We start from the raw sequence: 14,823 nt of genomic DNA on the forward strand, positions 1-14,823 counted from the left end.
AATTAAAATCTTTTAAAGATAAAATCACAAATTCTAACGAATCAAACTGAAGAGAAAACAATGCTAACCACAAAAAGAGAAGCTCTTAAAACTAATGGAAAACTTTAAGATGCTATTGGATTTATAAGTCCATTCACTATAAGGCAAAAATACTTAATGCAAGAAATTTGGTATAGATTGTGATTATTCGTTTCCATTGGACTTTGACAACAGATTGAGAAAATGGTCTAATGAACTATCAGTGATTCAGAATATAAACATTTTGTGATATTACTTCTGGAAGACTAGTAAGTCTGAATTAAGAGATGTTCAAATGTGTTGCTTCACTGATGCAAGTTAGAAAGCATATGGAGCTGTGACATATCTGCAATCCGTCACAAAGGACAGCAAAATAGGAAGTAGTTTTGTAATTTTCAAAACCTGAGTAGCTCCTCTGAAGAAGCTGTCTCTCCCAAGACTAGAGATGGTGGGAGCAGTCACTGGAACATGATTAGCCTCAAATGTCAAAGAGCAGACAGAGAAGAGGCTCCAGATGAACGTACACTTTTGGACAGATGCTTATGTGATGTTATATTAGCTAGAGGGTGATTTAATAAATGAATGTCATTCATCCAACATTGAGTAATGGAAATAAAAGAGAAAAATATCACCTGAATCCTGGAATTGTTGTCATGGAGATAAAAATCCGGCTAACATACTGACCAGAGAAGCAAAGACAAAAATCTCTTGTTCTCATAAGCATTTTTGCAGACACTTTATTCTGCGATAATTATTTATTACTTTTGCCCTGGGTAATTTTTATCCAATTCATGAAATCATGCTAGTGTTGCTTCTCATACAACTATACATTTTGAGATTTTCATGAAAATTTAAGTATTAAAATATTTTACAATTTCAAAACAAATCAGTCGCTATGTTTGAAAAATAAAAATTCTCTGGATCTACAACATCAAGATAAAGTTTTGGAAACTTGAAGAGAAAATGTTTTCAAGCAATTTTATTTGAATATTCAAAGTTTCATATTGACTCCATGGATTCAGAAATTTTCAGCTGAATATTCAAATGAAGATATTTCTGAGGATCAAACAGCCAATGATTATGATTCAGCTGATGAAAATTATGTAACCTAGAGTAAGCAAAATACTCATTCGGAAAATAAAAGTATAGAAGAATTCATTTTAAAACTGAATGTTCTGAGATCAAAATTATAAAATCCTACTTTGATAAAAGCTAATATAACAAAGTAAAATTAAAAGATATCAGTTTCTACCTTCAAACCTAGAAAGTATATTATTGGGAAAAGATTCCAAGAAATCTTTAAAAACTCATATACATTTTTAAAGAAAATCCAATTTCTCCAGGAATTAAAAAGAGTTTTTTTTTTTTTTTTTTTTTTTAATAAAGCCCAAAGGGGCTTCGTCCCTTAATGATTATTGTTTTTGTTTTGCGATTTTGCATTAAATCACTATAAATGTCCGTTTCACTTTTCAAACTGTTGACACATAATGTTAGAGTCCTGCATTATATTTGAAGAAATTAAATAGTAATGAAAAATCTGCATAAATGCATGTATATTTCTCACATTGTGATAAAACAATGGTACATAGAGCAATCAAATTTTGAATGACGTAATCCTACTGCGAATATGGGCATGTGGAAGCCCAAATTTGGAATTTGTTTTGTTATCGATTTCATATTTTGTAAAAATTTAACGAATTTTTGCGTAACAAACTCAATGGTTTCAAAGCGAGCAATGGCAACAATCTACGGGGAAGGGGGGGAACTTTTTATTTCCAACAACTGTGTATCGGAAATTCTAAAGATAGGCTCAATATTACACTCATGTCCATAAATTAAGGATAATGCAAAATCAGGCAAAGGAAGAGTTAGAAGCACAACAAATTTGACTTATTTGTAAAGCTTATTTATTAAACAAAAGGTAAAGAACAAAAAAAGATACTATATGTTTGATATTATTAAAAAAAAATAGCTATTTTTTCTCCCTGGAGCAAATTACACACACACACACACACACACAAAAAAAAAAAAAAAAAAAAAAAAAAAAAACTATTTACAAAAAAAAAACAATATTACATGGTTGGTATGATTGTTAATATTGTTAATACAGTCCGTACAACGCCTAGGCATGCTGAGTATCAAATTATTGATCTGATCTTAGGAGATATTACACCACTTAAAAAGCAATGCTCTCCGAAGTTCCGGTAGACCAGTAGGAGGAGGTTGACGGGCTGCAACTCATCAGCCAAGCATGTCCCACACGTGCTCTACTGGATTCAAGTCCCGTGAGAATGCTGGCCAGTCCATACGGGTGATATCCTCCGATTGAAGGCATTCTCTTGCAATGTTTGCACGGTGAGGACGGGCATTGTCATCTATAAACACAAATTGTGTGCCCATGGCGCCCCGAAACAAACGTACATGTTGTTCCAGAATGACATCCTGATAAATTTGGCTTCTCATGGTTCCAATTTCAACATGCAGGTCAGTTCTGAAACCCAGAATAATTCCACCCCAAACGAGCACTCCTGCACCTCCGTAACGGTGTTGTTCAATGATGTTTCCTTGGTGGTAATGGGTACCTGGAGCTCTCCATATGAAAGTCCGGCGAGAATCAGACTGCAAGCTAAACCTGGACTCGTTGGAAAACATCACACAAGCCCACTGTTGAGGTGTCCACAATGCATGCTCTCTACTCCAGGCTTACCGCAGGCGACAGTGAGTTGCAGTAAGTGGAATGCATCTGACAGGTCTACGAGTATATAGACCAATCTGCCCTAAGCATCTGTACACGGTCTGCCTTGAAATTGTCATACCAGTAGCTGAAGAGAGCTGACGAGACAGGTCTGAGACTGTGTTCCGCCTGTTTCTTTTGGCAGTAGCTGCCAAATACCGGTCCTCATTCGGCATTGTAACTCTGGGGCGACCTGTGCTGTAACGTCTACTCACATTACCATCATCTTGGAATCGTTGCCAAAGCCTGGAGATGACACTCTGGGAAATTCCAAGTTCGTCTGATACTTCCAGTTGGGTACGCCCACATTCCAAACGGCCAATAATTATACCACATAAAAAATCACCCAACTACGTCCTTTGTGTCATAACTATTCGGTTATTGCACTGATATGCTTATAAAGCGCCTGCGAACAATTTTACTTCTTTGCCTGTATTCCTTATATATCACTCTCTTACACTCTCATCATTGTAACGTACCATCGGTGTCATCTGGTTACTTCCTGAAATTTGCATATGATTCTTGAAGATGTGTGTAGTGATTTTACAGGTGATATATTTATTTTAGAGTTCGATTTCCGCGTGACTCCGGATTATCCTTAATTTATGGACATGAGTGTATTTCGCGACATTGCTATTGAACTGAAATTTATGGTTTAAGTGCAAAAAACATGATATTTAATAAATAAAAGTAACACACAAAACGAGAAAAAAATGCCCCTTTGGACATAATTTAAAATCTGAAACCTTTCAGTTTTTTTTTTTCTGAAGGACTATTGTTTTTGTTTTGTGATTTTGCATCGATTCACTACAAAAGGCGAATCACATTTCAAACTGTTGCTAGAAAGTATTATCACCCTGTGTTATATTTAAAAGAATTAAATAATGAAAAATCTGCATAAACGTATGTATATTTCTCGCACTGTGATAAAACAACGGTACATACAGCCATCGAATTTTGAATGACGTAATCCTTCTATGAATATGGGCATGTGGAAGATCAAATTCGAAATTTGTAATTTGTTTTATTATGGATTTACTATTTTGTAAAACTTTAATGAATTTTTGATTAACAAATTCAAGGATTTCAAAGCGAGCAATGGCAACGTTGTAGAGAAAAAACATTTTTATCTCCAGTGCGTGAGTCTCTGTATACGAAATTCTAAAGATATGCTCATTTTAAAACTATTTTTCGATATTGCTGTTGAACTGAATTTTATGATTTATGATTTAAGTGCGAAGAACATGATATTAAATAAATAAATGTAACACACAAAATGTTAAAAAAAAACCCGCTTGGACGCAATTTAAAATCTGAAATAAATCCTTCTTTTTTTTTTTTGAAATAACTAGTAACAGACCTTATTTCAGAATCATAGAACTGAAAGTAACTGTAAATAAACATTTTCTTGTCAAAATTAAAATCATGCAAGAAAGGGTTCTACTTATGTAAAAAAATAGGATTTTCCTAGGACAAGAAAAAGGGAAGAGGTGCATTTTGAAAAGATAGAAAAATTATGAATGTATACTCAAACACAAAATAATCATATATAAGAATCATTTGAAAAATTAAATGATTTCTGAGAAGACAAGAATTTAAAATAAGCATTGTTCTTTAACAATATAAATATTTTAAGTACATGAAAATTATTTTTTATTAAATACTTCAAATTTCATGAATTTCTGTAACTTCCTTATTACACATCTGTATATTGACAATTTTCAGAGCAGCATGAATTTTTTTATTGTTTTAGATGCAAACAGCTTATAATACTTATAACAAAACTCAAAATATGAGTAATGTTTGCCAGAATATTAAAGAAACATTATATTATAGCTTTTCTACTGTATTAATTCGTTTGTTCACAGCTTATTTGAAAAAAAACAAAAATGACCAGATCTTGTACTATTTTCTAAAAAGTTCATATCAAAAGTTTTTTTATTCCTAAAGAAGAGAGACCCGCACCTGATCGTTTTTCAAATCAATAGTTTTATTCAATATTGAGTTTTATATATATATATATATATATATATATATATATTGTGATTAACAGTTTTTAATCAATTTGTTTTTTATTCAATTAAAAAATTTGCATTATTTTATACATAAACTCAGCACAATGTACAGACAGTGCATACCTCTCAGAAAATACATAAAAGCAATTTTGTTTTAAAAAACGATATCAAAAAAGGGTCTTCAGATGTCTTCTGCCTCTTATATTACGATAAATACTTATACTTCTATGTATATATTTTAAAACAAAAAGCATCATCCATGTTTTGTTCTATAAAGGAATATTTCCTATTTACCTTTTTTGTAACAAAGCTCTTCCTTCTAAATTCTGGGGCTTTGAGTTGTACTGAAGAAACTATTCTATCAAGATTTACCCAGTGCGGATCTATCGTAGATTCATAATCTGGATCTAGTAGCACAATGATTATTACTGGTGGTCTTTTCCTTACATCATCCTAGAAAGTTATTAAATTTTATATGTTTAGCGAGAAATTAGAAAATTTGTTGTGCATGTTTTATAAAAGTCATCAGTCATTAAAAAAGGATATTTTCCCTTTAAAACATCTAGCTTACAATAACACTATATAAGTAAAAATAAATTAAATTCATTATTCAGAATATAGTTTCTCACATCAGTCTGCTATGTAATATGGCTAAATAGATAATAAAAAAATCTGATATGACTACTTTGACGTTCCATGTATAATACAGCATGAGGAAACTATATTAACTATAAATATCAAATTGTTCTTAAATAAGCAAACATAATTTTGAAGTTAATTAGTGTTATTTTCATTAGTTAAATCCACAGAATTGGTAAATGCTGCTGGTCCATTAACTTTCAGGACAGTCTTTGTATAGCTAGAATTTGCAATGAAAGTTTTACTAGTTTCCTGTTTTTTAATATAAATTTCTTAATCTTTAACATAAAATTCTTTTTAATTTGAATGATATATGTCAATTTATACTGAAAATGAATGTTATAAATTTGTTCAAAATTCAAATTTGATACTGAACATTAAAGACTCAAATATAAATTTTATTGAATTGCAGAAAAAATAAACATTGGTGTAATTTGCAATAATTAAATAATGCAATCCTAAATTTAAAATGCAACTTCTGGTAAATGTACGCAATATGACAGCTGGCAGAAAACAGAATGGTTATAATATGTATATATATATATATATATAAATTAACAAGCTAGGAAGTAATTACAATACTGAAAGACCAATTTGGTCTAAAAAATTTTTTGCGCAATATGCTGCAAAATAAAGGAAATGAGAAATTGTAGAGAGCTCGAAAAAAAGTTACCAGGAGCTGTCGCTCCAAGAAAAAGTTCAACACATTTTTTAAAAAACAATGTCATTTTAATCGTCAAAAATTATGCTACACACCAAATAGACTCTAAAATATATTCAACACACTAAAATACTAATCGTTGGAAACTAGCAATGGCAAAAAATACAGTAAAATACCTATCGATGTGATGAGAGAAAAGTAAAAACATATAAAAACAAATCGATGGAACAAGTTAAAACAAATAAAACAAACAAAAAACATAAAAATATAGAGCGAAAAATGGTAAATTAGCTAATTCGAAGTCCAATCTGGCTTTTCAAGGGAAATTTCTAATTAAACGTCGAACCAAGCTAACTCCATTATGCGTTTCGCTGAAACAGACAATTGAATCTTTTGCGTTACAAAATTTTTATTTAATTAGATGAATTGTTTTAAAAAATTTTTTAGTCTCAACTCTCTGTTCCAATTTTCCAACGCGTCCACACAAAATGACACATTAAGGTGTTAAAAGATGTAAATGCAATTATGATGTAATGCAATAATTAAGATAAAAATAAATAGCGGTCTGCTATTAGTCAAAATATATGATAACTTACAGGCTGGACCTGCAAGCTTAAAGAATTAAACCTTTATAAATGTTAGAAATCTAAAATTAAATTTAAATGAAAACAAACACATTGGGTCTTGCTAAGACCAAGAAAAAATTTTGTTGGAAAAGAAACATAAAAAACAGACCTGGTGCTATGCAGTCTTCTCTATGAAGAAACAAAGGTGAAAGGGATTGTAATTCCCCTCTGTGTCCTTGAATGCTCTCCCACTCGTCGTGTGACGCAAGTAGGGGAGAACAATGTCACAGGGCAACAGCCAATGTGATTAGACTGTCCATTGTTGAGATTAGAGAAGATTCTAAAGAATATCAAGAGAGAAAAGATGTTAAGAATAAAAAGATATATACAGTCAAAAGTCTTTAATCCAGACTTGTCGGGACTTTGGCGATTCCGTATTATCGGTTTTTCCGGATTATACATCATAAACTTAAATCTGGTAAGATAGTATGCAGAAATTATAAAATTAAAAATATGAAACCGTAATTTATGAAATAAAGAGCAATTATGATCTAAAGGGTATCAAAATTTACAAAAAGAAAAAAAAGCTTAATATTTTGTTTACTTTATTAAACATTCTTTCAACGCGCGGATGCGCAAAGCACACATTACGCATAGTCGAAATTAGAAAATTGCAACCAGAAAACTATTTGATGTGTATTCGTGATATTTATAATGACGAAGAATTTGATTTAAAGCATATCAAAGACAGAGTACATTGAGATGAAATACTACATTTAGTAAGGAATTATAAGCCAAATAAAATAAAAACATCTGCCCTGAAGATAAGGATAGTGCTGACAGATCAACTTGCAGTTCATTGCGCACCGCGACGTTTCCCCCTCCGCAGAGCAGTGTGAAATTCATAAATAGATTTCGGAATGGTTATAGAAACAAAGGATATGTCTTTATAAATTTTTTTGCAACAATTCCACTTTTTGTTTGATGGACATTGAAACATGCTTTTGCTTTGCTTATCCTTTGGCAGCCCCAGAATTAAAAATTCTTTTTGACATAATCGAAAGTTCAAGCTTACTTTTATAAAATTGCTCTAACAGTCTGCAAAAAAAAATAAGCCGGATCCAATTAGAAGATAAAGGAACAACGCAATCTGCAACATTAACTGAAATAGATAATTTTAGCCTAGCTTATACCATCCGTTATACATTAAACGCGTATGTGTAAACGTATTATGCACATGCGTAAATGCATTATGCGTCTACGCATGCGTAAAAAGTTTGTAGCTTTGAGGTCCAGATTATAGATCATTCCGGATTAAAGACTTTTGACTGTATATATATATATCTTTTTACTCTTGAAATGATTTTCTTGGAAAGAGAAGCAAACAGGAAAATGTTTCTCATAAATTACAATGCTGAAATTATATTTATTGTATTTTCTTAGAATGTCAAGGAATAGAAGGAAATTAAGAAATTCAATTTCTTCAGTGAACTGGTTGATGGCATCAGTGAAATTCATAATAAATAAAACCTTTGTTAAACTACTCTTATTATCAAAAGGTGCATAATAATTTCAAATGAAAAGAAAAAATATAAAATTATACATAGAAAAATTGATTTTATTTTAGTTTGGTTTACTTGATTACGGCAAAACCCATGAGGGCTATCTACTGGAAGGAAGGGAAGTCTTTATAAGAGAAATTAGTTTATATCCATGTTATGTGCGAACATATCCACAAAAATGTTCATGCAGTCAACCCACTTGCTGGGATATAAACTCGGTCGAACTACCAGTGCTCAGCGACTTTACCACCTGGCCACTGGTGGATGCTACAGTACAAAGTCGAGATCCAGAATGATCTAAAACCCGTACATTAAAGCCACCTGCAACTTTTTTTATTTTATTTATTTATTTATTGTGCTTTACACATGCGCATTTGATTCCCCCTCGAGCATAATAAAACATGTGGAGAGTCCCGATTCTTAATGCCACTTTGGCACTAAATAAAATACCTTGTTATTGGAAAAAAAAAAAAAAAAAAAAAAAAAAAACCATTAATTTTAGTATAAATTTGTATGATCAATTATTTGGCTCCGTAGCTGCGTATCTGCTTGGCATACTACATCTAATACCGAAACATTCTACATAGAAACATCTTTTATTTTACATCTGCTAATATTTTATATCGCTGAATGCAACCTGTCGAATCGTTATTTATTATATTTTGCTTTCATCACCACATGTATATCAACACATGAAAACTTGAGTAATGACTCATGTAACGATGCGTAAGCAATTTTTTTATATTGGGAACTGAATAACAAAGAGCATGGTAACCTATCACGTTTACATTATGCTTGGCAATGATTACAGATTTAAGTTAAATGCACTAAGAAATGTTGACAGGAAAAATTTAACAAAAATATCTTTCTAGCTTAAAATAAATTTTGTCAATGATACTCATAGACCAAAAGAATACATTTAGTGGTATTTAAATTAAGAATAACTGACTTGTTATTCACATAAACCCAGAATCAGTGCGAGAGCTCGTATGGCCACATCGAGCGGCAGAGTTTGGGGAAGACAAATGGAGGCGCTTAGTAGCAGAATTTAGGACCCGCAGAGACTGCATCAGCCGGTAAGATTTCTAGCGCCAGGCCTCAATAAGGCTTAATTTTCGGAAGAAACACCACAGCGTTTACGTGTTTAAAACTTATATTTTCAGCGGGTGCGGCGTTTAGGTGCACTAAAAAGAAAATATTTCCTATGATGGTCATTGTACATAGTTTGGATGGCCTTGTCATTGTGCATAGACTGGTGCTGTTCCCACACAAAAGACCACTCAGTTGCTGTTTGAAAACGTTATTTTGTTTACATTCTTTCCCTTGAACGGACCTACATGCCTTATTCACCCTAAACGAGATCTCAGAACAATAACATTCTTCCCCCTTTCAAATCAACATTCTCATCAGTTTGAATAGTCTCTCTCCTCTGCCATTCGATGAATCTTTCAGGACCCATCCTCTCCCCACCCCTGCCTTTTTTGCAATTTTTTTCAAAGGCGGACATGACTCCACCTGCCTCGAAATAACGAACTCTGCCGTATTTCCCCTTCAGCATGAATGGATGTTTCTTGGCATTCTGCCAAATACAGATCCCATTAGTTTGGGTACAAGTACTTGTTGGATAGTTTTTAATTAGGGAGCGGAAAATTTTTGAAAATGTCTCTAAACGGCACAGAAGCTATACATTTCTTACCTTTAATTTATTTTTGAGTTATGGTTTCATTTCATGCATTTTTCTTAACTGGTATGTCATATATCAGGACGCATGTTCCTAAAACGTACTCGCCGTACCCCCTGCTGTGACAATGCTGAATCACTATTGGCTGACCGACTTGCTACGTAAAAAACGACACTTGTTTGGTCACGTGACAAGCCGAGCATGGATTCTGAAGTGTTGTGAAAGTGTAATTTGTAGTTTGCTGTATAAGACGTAATAAATTTTGTATGCATATACAATTCTGAATTAATAATAAACCACTAAAAGGTACAGCTGGTAAAGAATATATATAGAACACAAACCTCTTCAGACATAACGCTTGAAGTATTTTATTTGGACGGCATAAGATATGTTTACTAGGAAGACAAATTTCGGCAAACAATATATATAATTATGCAAAAGAAATTTCGTTACCGGAGCATAAAAGTATCTATTATTGTACTTTAGATTTTCAAATATCAGAGGTTGTGATATAATGTAAGAGAATTATGATTTAACATTAGAGATTAAATTTTGAGGGAGTTGGAGCTTGGCATGAAGGGATTTTTTATTCATTTTATAATAAATCAAGATTGGTTTTGTATTTTTGAAAATTTTTGGCAGAAGAACAGTTTAATCTTTTAATATTTCATTGGTATGTTAATATTTCTGGAACTAAAATTAAAAAATGGAGTACTGTTAATATTTGCAGTAATAACCGATATTCTAAAAAAGAATATTGTTTTCGATTATTTAAAAATATAGAGCAACTTCTGATGATGTCCGTCTTTTAAAAAGGTACAAAAAGGCAAACTAGAACACTTACTTTGTCATTGTCACAAGTAATATATCAAAAACATTGTTTCAGTTTTGGATGTGGGTATTCAGTTGCATACTAATTTATGTAAATCACAGGAAAAAAATAAGCATTCAAAAACTTGGAAACAGTCATTATGGTATTTCTAGGCAAAGTTTGGCATGGTGAATTAATAATTTCAAAAAGTTGTGCAGTGGATTTGTCGTTCGGAAAGCACTTTGCAAGGTTGGAATGTGTTCAGAATATCATGGTATGCCTTGAATAATAAGAAATGATGCTTACCAGCAAGGGTCAGAATTCAATAGAGCCAGGATTGTTGCCTATAGAGTGTGTGTATTATCGTTCTGTGATATCGCCCGTTGCACTAGTCAACATCCAACCACTGTTAAGCGAATATGGCATGTGTAGGATATGGCTAAGTGAATATGGCTGAGGATTATCCTGAACGTCATGCAGGATCTCATTGCCGTCCCATGATTAATACCCGAAAGGACAGGCATATTGTGAGGTCAGCCCTCCAAATTTACAACCACATCACAGACCATTAGTCAGAAAATGGGCATATTTGCAGCATGCCCAGTATCTGCTCGTACGGTGTGTCAACGTTTGCATCAGCATGGACTATCAGCACAGTGTCCATTACTTTAGCTTTCCTTGACAATGCAGCACAGAGAGAGATGGCTACTGTGGTGTGTCCGACAACAAAGCTGGATATAGGAGAGGTACAATGTCGTCTTTTCAGATGAGTCCCGTTTCTGTGTGCATTATTCTGATGGTCGTATAAGTGTCTAGAAGCTCCAAGGAGACTGCACATTGCCTGGTTGCATTCAGTATCGGCATAGGAACCCTAATGTGATGGTATAGGCAGCCACTGAGCACATGGCACACACATCTTTAGTTTGGATCGATGGTAATTTGAATGCCAGATCAGTACATTTGTGACATCTTACATCCAGGTGTTGTGCCCTATCTTTGAGGCCTGCCAAATGCAATCTTCCAACAGGATAATTCAAGACCACATGTTGCACATTGTGTTCTGACCTTCCTCGGTATGCAGTGTATTTGATTGCTGCCCTGGCCTGTACGGTGTCCAGATCTGTCACCCGTTGAAAATACCTGCTCATGGTTTGCTGAGGACTGGCCTAGCAACCCTCTCCATCTAATACGATTGATGAAGTGTGGCATAGACTTGAATCAGAATGGAATGAGATGCCGATTTCTGTTATTCAAGTTAAATTCTACTCAGTGCCTAACTGGATAAGGGCCGTTTTAGCTGCCAGGTGGAGCAGTTGTTTCGACTGATTTCGCACTCTTGTAAACCCCCAAGCTGCTTACAAATTTAATCATTTTGTCTTCATGCCATACTATTTACGCACAACAAATATTTTTTTTATTTGCTTTCCTTCATGCTATAGCAATTTTAATGGCTATTAGTGTATTATTGATTAACAGTTATCTAAGAGACTTCAAGAGTAAGTACTTTACATAGTTTATAAAACTATTGCATATTTCTGTATAAAAAATTATTGATGTAGGATAGATAGCTCCTAAAGACTTCGTGCAGCCATTAATGGAGTTGACAGCACATTCATATTAGATGATTTTCTTTTATACTTTTCCCAACCACCAGTAGATTGCAAATAAAAACAAAGTGACTTACAATTACAACATAGCCAAACTGTCCTGAAGTAAACATTAACAATATATACAAAGCCAAAATAATTATATTCGCATAATATGTGCATGATACTTTGTTACTAATGAATATCAGAGTGTCTTGGATCAAATTAATATTTGAACAGATGAAAAATTAAGTTTGACACTATCATAAGCAACTGCAGTTTTTCATTATCATAGTGGCAGGGTACAACAAGGTGAAGTATAGTAAAACCACCCTCTACTAGACAGTTACAGGATTGCTATATATGTGTACAGTGGTTCTCTGCTTCGAAATCAGGAACTCTCTATTAATGGGGTATATCTGATAATGTGAAGTGTGCATTGCTGGAGGCTCGACTTACATTATCATCATGTTGGGAAAATATTTTGCATCATGACATAATTTATGTGCATGATAAGATACATAAAACTGTTTTGAGTGATATCAGCTGTAAATTTAGAAAGATGCTTGGTACACTCCCTTATTAAAGTGGCTTTTCCATAGGTCTTAGGCATTGTTTAAGATTACATAAAGCAGTCAAGTTGATTCGTGATGAATTACTATCTCTCAGATTTTATTATACTTATGAAAGCTACAGATTGTGTTTAATAAAAAGCACCAGAAATAATCACCATCTTATTGACTAGCCATTTAGTCGCTCTCATACCATTTGCCATTGTGCATAATGATATAAAACTAATGCCTTAGTAGCATTGCTCAGTCAACATCATGATACTCATGAAATTTTCTAAGGGATAAATCAAACAAAAATGTAAGCAAAAGTCTTCTAAAAGATTATCTTCTCTAGAAAATACCAGCCAGATTTAAGACAAAAATACAGCATGTCTTCTGAGAAGAAAATAATTACTTACAAAATCATGTTTCCAACACTAATAAAGCACCTAATTATATATTAAAATTTCAAAAGATCTACACAATGATATATAAGTTTTGCATATCAATTATTTGGCTTCATAAAGTAATATGTTGTCTAAAATGAAGTAGTCATATAAAAACATTAAAAACAATGTATTTTTCTTAATGATGGTTATATAAAATTTCTTAATAGAATGGTTTTTCTGAGTAAATGAATTAGAGTTTAAAACAATAAATATAATAGTGCTATAATAAAGCTTCGTAGGACTAAGGCTGGATTTCCTGCTAATTTGTAATTTAGATTTTTTTTCTGCTTTGTGGAACTTTTCTCTTCTTCATAACATCATGCTTTTAATGTACCTTTAAAAGCTAATTAATTAATTTTGACAAGTATTTTGCTTGAGAGATGCTCTCATGGAAGCTACTAAATGATATTTGTCTCATACCTGCTTTTCTGATTAGAAAATACATGAAAGACCAAGCCAGCCATGACCTGCCTGAGATCAGTGTACAAATGTTTTGTGTCTTTAAATATGAAGCTAGGTTAAGTGATGTATGTTTAGTAAAACTCTTTATAATAAAATATATCATAAATATATTATACCTACATAAATATGTATCACAGAACATTTGCTTAGATACAGCTAGGATAACTTCTCTTGTTAATGTTATTTTGCACAGATTTTTTAATCAAAATTGTCTCTAAAGTAATGTGCTATAGATTTGTTTTGAGATTTAGAATGATGTCAGACAAAACTGGACAAACTTTATATTTTCCTAGATCCAAATTTTCCAACTTAATGGAAATAATGCTTATTCATCACATGAAGTAAAATTCTGAGAAGAAAAAAAAAAACTTATACATTTTAATGAAAAATTAATAACAAACAGCAATACCAGTTTCTAGGAAATGATGATTTAAGTGAAAGAAATATTAATTAGAAAATATATAAACTGACATTTAACATGTATGTTACAAAAGTGCATAAAAGATAAGTTAAGTAAAATGTGTTTCATCAAAGAGTAAAATCTTCTACTAATGATTTACTATGAATAAATTATTAGTAGTTATGTGTACATTTGAGAAAGAGTATGAAAATCATCAGTACAGCGAATATGTTCTACTGATATTATCACTTAACACAGTTACCATTTGACTGTTAATAGACAAAAATATAAAAATTTTCCAATTTATTTGCAGAATGAGTGTGGAGGGGTTCTCAACTGGTGGGATACAAAGAAGCAAAGTATTTTTAACTATTAAATTAAAAAATTAAAACCCAACATCCTGATTGAGTTTTTTTTTCTAACACTCGTAAATTTATGTGATTTGAGCTTTGTTCAGGAGTGGTGGTGGTATTAAAGGTTTTCAATTTTTGTTTAGATGGTACGTGTTAGTCAAAAGGTTGAGAACCGTTGCTTTAGATTAAATATTAAAAGAAAATGATAATTGCAGTTTGTCTAATTTGTAGATTTCCACAATGATTTAATATTTTGGGGGGTTAACATTAATATAAATAACTGTTGTAATCTTAAAACACTGATGGCCCTTAAAAGCATAACATTATTGAAGACA

The 14,823-nt window shown here is 32.4% G+C and overlaps 1 protein-coding gene across 6 annotated transcripts in view; it reads right to left on the reverse strand.

The window, feature by feature from the left end:
• Positions 1–14,823, reverse strand: part of LOC118201403 (sperm-specific sodium:proton exchanger-like) — a 251,684-nt gene that overhangs the window by 65,980 nt on the left and 170,881 nt on the right. For all 6 annotated transcript variants that reach the window (XR_015042259.1, XR_015042261.1, XM_085821147.1 and 3 more), the window contains one exon: positions 5,062–5,220. Coding sequence is in view for 4 of the 6 variants with exons in the window: in XM_085821147.1 (XP_085677273.1) it covers positions 5,062–5,220 (159 nt within the window). In the remaining 2 variants the exon portion in view is untranslated. The remainder of the gene's footprint in view (positions 1–5,061; positions 5,221–14,823) is intronic.

The sequence above is a fragment of the Stegodyphus dumicola genome, chromosome 1 (assembly GCF_044657685.1).
Source record: "Stegodyphus dumicola isolate Sdum_Otavi_A_Nest chromosome 1, ASM4465768v1".
NCBI lineage: Eukaryota > Metazoa > Arthropoda > Arachnida > Araneae > Eresidae > Stegodyphus > Stegodyphus dumicola.